Here is a 10,938-nt window from a genome sequence, read left to right on the forward strand (position 1 = left end):
TGTCTTGTACCAGGTGTCAGTAGGCTGCAGAGGTGGGAGAGGGCAAATTGTCATGGTTTGAATCCTCCTGAGGAAATCAGAAACCTGCTGTTGCATGCGCGTACTGACCTTGAGTACAACCTGAGGTATTTGATACACATATATACAGTACAGTGTATAATTGGACAGTTGTTTTTGTATACCTCAAATCACACCCAAACAAAAAACACAGAGGGACAGGATTTTTGTCATGGATACTCACATCATTTCTGGTTCCAATATGGGCTACATAAAGTCACTTCTGTGTTTAAACCACATATTTTGTTGTTATTCATTGCCCCAAATAATTTATGCTGAAATCAATCTTGAGCTACTGACACCCAGCAAGTCAAGTCAATTTTATTTGTGTAGCTCCAAATCACAACAAAAGTTCTCTCATGACACTGTACAGTAGAGCAGGTCTAGTACCACACTCCTTCAATGAATCTACACCCAACAATTCTCCATCAGCAGCACATCCTGCAACAGTGGTGATGAAAACCTTGCTTTTAACAGGCAGGAACATCAAGCAGACCCAGGCTCAATGGGGACGGCCTTCTGCTTTGACCGGTTGGGGGATGGCAATACCATGCAAAGTAGTCTACCAAATAGTTACAATTCAGCATGATACCGTAAAAATTGCTTCCCCAAGAATTCAGCCTGTGGTGGTGAATCTTCAGACATTATACAAATCTGACTGTACTATTGACTAGTGCACTGAGATTTGTTTGTGTTGCTAATTTTTTGGATTTGTGACATTGGAATCTCGTCACAACCTTGACAAAAATGTTAATACTGCTTCGAAGTACGTGCTTTACACAGGATATTTTTATGAGGCGAGGCTTCATGCGCAGGGGAGGCTGGGGGTGAAAGCAATAGAGGGCAATTGGGTATCGAAACAAAAGTCTGGGGCTGCATTTCAAAATGCATAACTTTGACACTGTTGTAATTTGTTTTTGTTATTTGTTTGTTATTTTATTTTCAATAACTGTAATGAAACCCAGTAGAAAATACTTCAAGTATATTGTGATAGCGACACAGCGACAGAGAAAAACTGCCTCATTTAATTCTTGCTGGGGTGACAGTACTTGCACTATGTATTGGCCTTTACCAAATTTCCCAAAGAGTTTTGATAGGCCCAACACCATAGTGTATCAGTTAAGTCGGGGAGGCTGCCAGCTGGTAATACTGTCAGCTAATGCTGAACCTCAATTCATTCCCAAAAAAACAAACAATTCTAGAGACTTTGTGGTGCAAATCTAAATCATATAAGCTGAGACTGGACTTATTTGTAACTTCTTCTGTTAAAAATAAAAAAAATTCTATGTGGATAATTGTGTACAATCAGCAACACTTTGACGATTCACTGATTCATACTCCATTGTTTTGTTTGTTTTTCAGCTTATGGAGCGAATATCCTTTGTGATGACAAGGTTTACAGGACATTAATTTTATGTTGGACTTTTTATCTTCAACGCTGGAAAAAATCCACAAGAGGAGAAAAAAACAGCAAAAAAATTTTCAAGGAGACGCTTCATTGTACGAATCGATAGAGGACAGATGATCCATCAGGCATTGACAAAACAACAGAACCACTGTGATGTCTGTACTTTTTTCTCCTACAGTGTTCTGCATCATTGTTTGCTAACTTAGTTTCATCAACACTCTATTAAATCAAAAATTGTCCCGTTACACTGTCCTGTGGTTTCTTGTGACACATAATGGGGGGGATTTCAGTCCTGGGGTCACTTTTGGCAAAGCTGATTTAGTGAAAACCATGAGTCTGTGAAAGTCATAACTCTTCTTGATACATTTCAAATAAAACAGAACAGACACTTGAGGTTTACATTTCAAGTAAAATAAAACGGGCACAATTTGCAGTTACATCTGAAGTAAAAGAAAAAAAGGATTGAACTTTGGCAGCACGGTGGTGCAGTGGTTAGCACCTTTGCCTCACAGCAAGAAGGTTCTGGGTTTGAGTCGCGGCACGAGCACAGGATCTTCCTGTGTGGAATTTGCATGTTCTTCCTGTGCCTGCGGGTACTCCAGCCTCTTCCCACCGTCCAAAGAAATGCAATTGGGGACTAGGCTACTTGGATACTCTAAATCAGGGGTAGGGAACCATGTGCCACGAAGAGCCGTGTGTATGCAGGTTTTCCTTCCAACCAAACACTTTAACAGGTGATTGCACTGATTTACACACCTTCAGCCATAGAAGACACTACCCCTGCTCTAAATTGACCGTAGGTTATAACTGAGTGTGAATGGTTGTCTGTCTCTATGTGTTGGCCCTGCGATGGACTGGTGACCTGTCCAGGGGTCCCGCCTCTCTCCGGAAAGCTGCTGGGATAGACTCCAGCCCCCTGCAACCCTTAAGAGGAATAAGTGGAAGAAAATGGATGGACTGAACTGCTTTCTTTCTTTTTGAACTTTCATTTTAATATTATTGGTTATTATTCTTAACCTGTTTTCCTAGTGGGATAAATGGGCATGTGTCTGTTCTGTAAACAGTTTGAATCTGGCCTCATAAGGTGCTGCTGTTACTCCAACACTGAAGAAACCTGGTTTAGACCCCAACACCTTCAATAACCTTCGTCCCATCTCCAACCTGCCATTTCTCTCTAAAATCCTGGAAAAAGTAGTAGTGTCACAGATCCAGGCCCACCTCTCCAACAATAACCTCTACGAACAGTTCCAATCCGGTTTTCGCCCTCATCATAGTACAGAAACAGCCCTCCTTAAAATCACCAATGACCTTCTGTTGGCAGCTGACTCCAAACTATTATCCATTCTCATCCTTCTCGATCTGAGCGCGGCTTTTGACACCATATCTCACTCCATCCTCCTCGACCGACTTGCCTCCATTGGACTATCAGACATACCCCTGGACTGGTTCCGCTCATATCTCTCTGGCCGTACTCAATTCATTCAGTTAAAATCTTTCACATCCGATCCCTCCCCCCTCTCCTCTGGTGTTCCCCAGGGCGCTGTCCTTGGCCCTATCCTTTTCATCATATACCTCCTCCCACTTGGACTGATATTCCGTAAGCATAACATCTACTTTCACTGTTACGCGGACGACACCCAGCTCTACGTTTCCTCCAAACCCTCCTCCACCCTCCCACCCTCCTCCCTCTGTGCCTGTTTACAGGAAATCAAATCCTGGTTCACCTCAAACTTCCTCAAACTTAACAGTGATAAAACAGAAGTAGTCCTCATTTCCTCCAAATCCACACTCAACAAGCATCCCAGTTTCACCCTCATCATTGACAACACCTCCGTTTCCCCTTCCCCTCAGGTTAAGAGTCTGGGTGTCGTCCTCGACTCCACCTTATCATTCCATACCCACATCAACAACACCATCCGGTCCGCCTACTTCCACCTCCGGAATATCAACCATCTCCGCCCATCTCTCACTCCCAACAGCGCTGCAATCCTGGTCCACTCTCTCGTCACCTCCCGTCTGGATTATTGTAACTCACTTCTTTTTGGTCTCCCACACAAACTCCTCCATAAGCTTCAGTTGGTCCAGAACGCAGCTGCCCGAATCATCACCAGAACCCCTGTCATCAGTCACATCACCCCCGTTCTACATCAACTCCACTGGCTTCCCATAAAACACCGCATTGACTACAAGATCCTCCTCCATACATTCAAAACCATCCATAACCTCGCGCCTTCATACCTGTCAGACCTTCTCCACACCAACATTCCCACCCGGTCTCTCAGGTCTTCCTCCTCCATCAGCCTCAATGTCCCCTCCTTCCGTCTAACCTCCATGGGGGCTAGAGCCTTCAGTTGCTCTGCCCCTCGCCTCTGGAACTCCCTCCCTCCTGACATCAGAAACATTGACTCCATTGACACCTTCAAAAATCATCTCAAAACTCACCTCTTTAGACAGGCATATGGCTGAATGCCCTCTCTTGTGCTCTCCTAGGGACTTCTGTTGTTGTTCTTTTAAATCGTGCATGTTTTATTTTATTTTTTTATCTATTTTAAACTGTTGTACGGCGACCTTGAGTGCCTTGAAAGGCGCCTTATAAATAAAATGTATTATTATTATTATTATTATTATTAGGGCCTGAGCCAGTCCCTGGCGAAGACCCTATTATGTTTCTTATTATTATTATTATAAGGAGTTAGTACCTCTTACTTATGTAGGCACATACAGTATGTAGGTGCTTGTTAGTGAGCCAGGAACCGTGCTTGATTTTTATGTTGTTTGAATGTTCAGAGCACAGAACGCTGACTCCCTAAGTAGATCCAAACATGGTCAAAGAAGTAGTCTCAGGCACCATCAGTAGCCAGAAAGTACAAGGGTCACTTGCTCCAAAATGCTTTCTTAGTGCGACATCTGCTTGCAGATCTGTGAACGCAAGTTTTGGAGATCCAGAATGTGCCCATTTGGAGAACTGTGATGCGTCCTCTCAGTGTATGAAAGAATGAATGTTTATTTAAAACAATTAAATAAATGAATTCAACCAAACTAATAAAAAGTAAAGTACACTTCCATTTGAAAATCCTCTGACTTCAGTGATGAGGACTAAATTCTTGATTAGGAGCTTTCGGAGGAGCTGTTTTCTGAAACTGAAGCTGTCAAATTTAAGTTTCACAACAGCTTTTCTGTGAAGTTCTACAATTCTACATTTCTACAATTTCATTGAGCAGACGCTTTTGTCCAAAGCGACGCACAACACAAGCAAGAATTTAGACTTCAGTAAACTTCAAGTCAGTAACGAAAAATGTCTCTCTCAGCCTGAATCAGCCCCTTCACTGATTTGATCCGCACCTCCCCTGGTCACCATGTGGAAATATCCTTGAGCAAGATACTGAGCCCCTAATTGCTTCTGATGGCCTTGCCTGGTGACCCGTCCAGGGTGTACCCCCCCCCCCCCGACCCCTTAACAGACAAGTGGTATAGAATTTGTCACACAGTATGTCTTTCTTTTATCTTACAGAAATGTCTCTGTCACGGCATTCAAGCACTGCACAATCCCGTCATTGAATGTTTTGTGTGCTGGTACAAAATCAAGCAGAAATTCATTTGAACATTGAATGTGCGACAAGTCAGATGTACTGGCCTCCGATCTGATCTTCTCTGGGCCTGCACACCTGAGCTGCACCTGTGATGAGAGACAAATAAAGGCCCTGTAAGGATTATTACTTTTTTTAAGCATTTATAAGGCATTGGTCACAGCTCAGTCATAGAGGTCACATGGGAGCTGTTTGCTAGCCAGTATTCATGCAGGTTGACAGGGGGTCATTGATCCAACAAGGGAATCCAAGTGTGAATGGGTGCTGAATTTCCTCAGGAGGGTGAAAGACAAGTTAAAGAAGCAATCTACATCAGACTGAGCAAGCCAGCTTGATGGGGGGACTGGATGGCAGACTGGTTCATGGGAGCAGCAGGCCAGTTTGACAGCACTGCATTCCTGACAAAAATCCCCCCAAAAAACATGGTGTTATTTTCCACTTTGGAGCAACGTATGCAGAGATATTACACTTTTCCACACTAAAATTTGGTTCATCCTCCTCTGCTCTCCACTCAGGCACAGATGGCAGAGATTTGTTGTCAGTCGTCATGGAACCAAAAGGGGAGCATCTCAGCCCTCATGTACATACTGTCAAACAAATACTTGTAGCGTCTAAACTAAAACACTCACACCTTCAAAAAGCACACCATTGAATTTCTGACAAAAAACCCTACGAAAAGATGGTCTTACATTCCACTTTTGACCAACATATGCTGAGTTATGACTGTGTTTCACAGTTAAACTGCCAAATCCTCCTCTGCTCTCCACTCTGACACAGATGGCAGAGAGCGAGCAGAGAAGGGAGGGGCTCTTAAAGGGCCGGCTCTCAACTCTTCAGTCACGCTCTGCGTGCTCACACCAAACACGAATTCGCGTGAACAGTTTCCAAACAGATGCAAACGTGCAAATGATGTGAATTCTCAGTTGGGTGGCGCAAATGCGCGAAATTTCGCCATTCACGCAAGTTGAAAATATTCAGCTTTTGCAAAAAATTCGCGTTGCAACAGCCAATCAGCATTGAGGTTGTCCCGACGTCACGGCTGACTGAGTCACAAAATGGAGGACAAGTTAATTGTGGCTATGTGTGTGAACCCGGTGCTATATGACACTACGTGTCAAAATTACAAGAACCAGTTGAATAAATTGGTGTCCATTCGTGAATTCTGTCACTGATCCTAGCTAGCAGGTCGTCAAACTGGCCAGTCGTCATGCGGAAATACCGCTTGAAGCGGCGGTTATCCAGACGCAGCCACTGGAGGGGCTCGATTCACTAAGCGGTGAAATTCACTGAGCTGAGCTCGCCTCTAGATGGTGTTGTTTACCCAGATGCAACAGTGTTTAGTTTTGCGACGTATTTCGACCTTCCACAGCGGGTACAATGCAACGCCTGAGCCCGGAGGTACTCTGGGGCGAAGACCTATTGTGTTTGCGCGACACACTCGCCACTTCAAAGCTTCATTAAAGCTGCAAGCAGCGTTGTTAGGGCCTGAGCACCCGCGCGTCCTTGACACCGGCCTGAATCCAAGGGTGTCTTGGTCAAATCCCTGGGCCTTGTAGTTTAGGAGATAGAAGCCTGAGTCTGATCGGACAGTGAGAGCAGAGCTGAGAGCTGGCCCTTTAAGAACCCCTCCCCCACTGCTCTGTCTTTGATCTGTGCTAGAGTGAGAGCAGAGCTGAGAGCTGGCCCTTTAAGAACCCCTCCCCCACTGCTCTGTCTTTGATCTTTAATAGAATGGAGAGAGAGGAGGAGCACCAGGACTGGAGTGTATTACAGTGTTTTTAAAATGTATGTAGTATGTAGATTATCAAATTTTTCGCTGCACCCGATGTGCTTACCACATTTGGTGAGTTTTCCAGCATGTTTAGGGGGTCAAATTAACTTTTGAAGTGGCGAGTGTGCCGAGCAAACATAACGGGGTCTTCGCCTGAAGTACCTTCTGGCTCAGGCCCTAATAACTAGCCTGGACCTGAGCCAGCTGGTGCAAACACCTCCCACCCACTACCAGCCATGGGGCTAAGCTAATTAGCGTGGGTCTCAGCTCCTGAGAAGAGGGTCTCTATCTTCTGGACTAACCCTGGGAAGGATGGACAATAACAGACTTTCACTTAAAGTTAACCTGTTCTTTTAAAATCTGGGTTTAGTTTTAGACCAAAACTAGACTTTTGGACTTTCTACTAAAATAAATGTTGCTTAATTCTGTTTCAGTTGTTCAAACTTAGGCAGCATTTTTTGAAGATAACTTTTATAAAGATAGTGTTCAGACCGATATCTGACTGACTCTTGGACACAAAATGTGGAATTTCGCTTTCAAAAGCAACAACTTCATAATTCAAAAGGATGACTTGCTTCCTTCATTATTTATGGTCATTATAAATGTTGTCGTGTCATGAGTTTGTTAATATGGTCAAAGGTTGAAATCATGAGGTGAACGAATGTAAAACGAATCCCAGTGAGCTCAAGTCTCGCAGCGTTTTCTCTGCTCTCACGTCTCTCGTCTCAGACGTCTCTCCGCCGTGTGACTTCCACATACATGAGGCACACCAAGAGCTGGCTCATAAAGTCCAACTTTGCAGCTGGACCTGAAAGGATTGAAGGAGTCTCTGTTACACATGAAGCGTCTCCTTCCACTCTGAGACACTTGCACACCGCAGGCTAAGACACACCTCTGTCACACTGCTGTGTACTTTTACTGCTGCCAGAGCAATACTTTGAAATACATTTCAGCATTGTGCTGGTATCTGCTGCCCTCCAGTGTTTCAGGAGTGAACCTGCTCGGTCAGACTCCTGCCTCGGTTCTCAGGGTTTTACAAAGAGCAAGAAAAGATCATGAACACCTGTTGTTCACCCACAGGTGACTTCAAATTGCTCCTTTTCATAAGAAAAAAAGAGAAAAGATACGGTGACAGGAAGACACTCAGACACAACCTAGTGTGTTTGAATGTCCAGTTACAGCCATCGTCCATCGTTGTCTTCCGCTTATTCCTTACTATTAAGGGTCGCGGGGGGGGGGGTGGAGCCTATCCCAGCGTCTACGGGCGAGAGGCGGGGTTCACCCTGGACAGGTCGCCAGTCCATGGCAGGGCCAACATACAGAGACAAACAACCATTCACACTCACATTCATACCTACGGTCAAAATAGAGAATCAGCCGAGTCCCCAATTGCATGTCTTTGGACTGTGGAGGAAGCTGGAGTACCAGAGAGAACCCAGCAGGAACAGGGAGAACATGGAGACTCACCCAGAAAGATCCTGCACCAGACGGAAATGTCAGGAGGACAGGATGACACGAACTCAAAAGATTCGGAAGAGTTAGAATCCTGAGGTTATCCTGATTGATGCGTGCAGTCATTAATTTGGAGCCTTCTGAGTTTTTCTCTTATTTGGGAGTTCTGCAGTCTGTTGGTTTAGGACAGAAAGAGACTGAAATTCCTTTTGAAATCTGCAGATACCCTGGAATACAGCCGAAATTCCAGGGTATTTTTACGTCCTCCAGACAGGTTCTTGAGAGTGAATTGTGGCTGCTGTCATCAGGGCATCATTATGTTCTGCCTGCTTGCACAGCTCAGTGCCACTCAGTCTTTTATCCCCTCTGCTGTCAAAGTTTTCTGGTGAGTGCGGCGTACGGCATGGTCCAGAAAAACGGATAAATGTTGTCATTCATCCGTTTATCTGGACCTGCTCATGAAATAGCTTGTCTTGTGGTTTGGCGCTGAACAATTGAAATGAACTTGACTTGCCTCTCCCAGTTCAAATTGAGACATAAATACTTGTGAATGCAACATTGACTTGATCAGGCTCTCATGGAGCTCCTGATGTATGTTATTAAAAAAATGAAAATGAAAGAGGTGTTATAGAGAAGTGGCCCCTTTATTCATTGATCATCTTCTGAAACAGAGAAAACAAGTTGATCCAGAGAGATGTTTATGACAGTGCAGCATGTTGTTGAAACTTCACCAAACAGTGGAAAGTGGTCGAGCTGCAGACACAGTTAGCAGCCTTCATTTCTTCATTACTCTTGGAGAGAGGACTCAAAGAAATCATGCTCGTTCTTCATTTGCATGCAGAAGATGTTGTTGGCCTTTTCAATCTGCTCTGGTTTGGTCAGGTACTTGTCGAGCAGGGCCTTGTGGTCTTCAGGGTGCCCGTACACGTTGTCCTTCTTCCAGGTGAAGTAAGCGTTACAGCAGGTCTCGTTGAGTTGGTTGGCCACCCACAGCCAGAGCCTCGCGCAGGGAAGAAGAGCCACGCAAAGTAAATGGGCTCCTCCTTCTCCATAGCTTCTTTGTAATCAGCCAGGTACTTCTCCATGGCTGGAGTCGCCTTAATGTTGGACACGCCCTAGGATGAAACAGGTGGATGTGTTAGTACTACAAATACATGTCAGTTCTGAGAATACCCACTAAACCTGGTGGCCCACATGCAGGAGAACTGATGATTTCTTACATTGAGGTTGAACTGTTTCAGTGTTGCTTCAGCGTATTTCTGGTAGCTTTCATATCTGTTCTTCATGAAGTCGCTGATGTCCTTGGGGGCCTTCACATTCTCACTCATCTCCTTCAACATGTCAGTGACCTTCACCAGGTAATTGATGTCCTGAATCATGAAGCCAACATAGTAGTCTGCCTGGAGGTCCCCCAGCGGCATGTGCTGCAGAAACGGCACTGCCAATGTCTGGTAGGCAATGTCCTCATTTTTCTGCCACAAGCTGTCGTAGACGTCCATTTGCTCTGAAGACGAAACATCGGCATCATAAAGCCTTGTGATCATTTTTGTCAAAAACACACTTTTGGTTCAGAAAACGCCTTATGTGGTGCACATTTACAAATGCAACAAACTGCACATGTATCTTTATATGTTTGGGTTTTAACACTTCCTCTTATTCCAAATTTATTCGTTAAAGTATAGACCTTCAGGTAAATGCACAGCTTATTTGAATACTAAGAAAACAAGGTCCCCCGTGTAGGGGTCTTCCAGTGGACCCAAAGAAGGAACAACCTTTTTGTGCCCACAACATAGAACATGGTCACTCAATTTAAAAAGTTTGTCTTCACAAGATGAACTTTGTTCCCACATTTGAGTCGGTGGCCACAGCTATAATTTGTGTTCCCTTATGTCTGACTGCTTGACTTTACCACGAGGAAAACATGAACCTCGATATAAATGGATGTCTTCCTTCACTCTTAACCGTGGCCATTAGGCAGCATTTCTTGTTTCTGCACACAAGCAAATTAAACAATTAAATTTAAAAAGTCAAATTATCAAAATAATCAGGCAGGCCTGATGTCTTTTTTAACTGGGCTGCTTGTTGCCACACTCAAATCCTCACCCCAAATACATTTTGTGTAATCAGATATTAGATGAGTAAACCGGTGAGCACATGCTCCTTCACTACCAATCATATCAGAGAGTGAACTTGAATATAGGAACTTACTTGACTTGAGGGCGTATTAGTCGCGTACAGTCAGCGTGTCAGGAAGATTCTTGCAATGAGTGCATTCCAGGTGATCATTGCAGCTTTTATACCTCCCTGAACTCCTGACAATCAGGTGGGAGGATACAAGAGTACGGTGTGATTGCAGAACCTGGGTGGGTGGAACGTGTCTTTTTATTTTTTATGAGTGGTAGTGACTTTTAAATGTTAATATATCCATCCATCCATCCATCCTCCATCCCTCCATGTTCTCCCTCTTCTCCTGTTCAGGGTGGTGGGGGTGGAGCCTATCCCTCCAACTTCCCCCTGGACAGGTCACCAGTCCATGGCAGGGCCAACACATAGAGACAGACAACCATTGGCTCTCCCGGCCACGCCTACGGTCAATTTAGAGTCTGGATTAACCTGGTCCCTCTTGATGTCTTTGGACTGTGGAGGAAGCTGGAGTACCAGAG

General features: G+C 44.5%; 2 protein-coding genes across 4 annotated transcripts in view; one reads left to right on the forward strand and one right to left on the reverse strand.

Moving 5' to 3' along the window:
- pold4 (DNA polymerase delta 4, accessory subunit) overlaps nucleotides 1–1,704 on the forward strand; it is an 8,473-nt gene extending 6,769 nt beyond the window's left edge. For all 3 annotated transcript variants that reach the window (XM_086204796.1, XM_086204795.1, XM_086204797.1), the window contains exons 4-5: nucleotides 14–125; nucleotides 1,420–1,704. In XM_086204796.1, coding sequence (XP_086060922.1) covers nucleotides 14–125; nucleotides 1,420–1,444 — 137 coding nt within the window. In that variant the 3' untranslated portion in view covers nucleotides 1,445–1,704. The remainder of the gene's footprint in view (nucleotides 1–13; nucleotides 126–1,419) is intronic.
- A 7,213-nt stretch (nucleotides 1,705–8,917) lies between these two features.
- On the reverse strand, nucleotides 8,918–10,561 carry LOC147260929 (uncharacterized). The gene is made up of 3 exons (XM_086204798.1): nucleotides 10,484–10,561; nucleotides 9,496–9,779; nucleotides 8,918–9,390 (listed from the first exon to the last, which is right to left on the reverse strand). Exons 2-3 carry the CDS (start codon nucleotides 9,772–9,774, stop codon nucleotides 9,154–9,156), a joined length of 516 nt encoding a protein of 171 aa, XP_086060924.1. The 5' UTR covers nucleotides 9,775–9,779; nucleotides 10,484–10,561; the 3' UTR covers nucleotides 8,918–9,153.
- Nucleotides 10,562–10,938: the final 377 nt, after the last annotated feature.

This window comes from Aulostomus chinensis, chromosome 5 (genome assembly GCF_037954235.1).
Source record: "Aulostomus chinensis isolate RoL2024-O1b breed Wild chromosome 5, RoL_Achi_v1.0, whole genome shotgun sequence".
NCBI classification, from domain to species: Eukaryota; Metazoa; Chordata; class Actinopteri; order Syngnathiformes; family Aulostomidae; genus Aulostomus; species Aulostomus chinensis.

Coding starts and splice junctions, on each gene's coding strand:
- LOC147260929 (XM_086204798.1), bottom strand. CDS start 9,774: ATGGACGTCTACGACAGCTTGTGGCAGAAAAATGAGGACATTGCCTAC. Junction 9,391..9,495: donor TGAAACAGTTCAACCTCAAT/GTAAGAAATCAT, acceptor GTTTCATCCTAG/GGCGTGTCCAACATTAAGGC.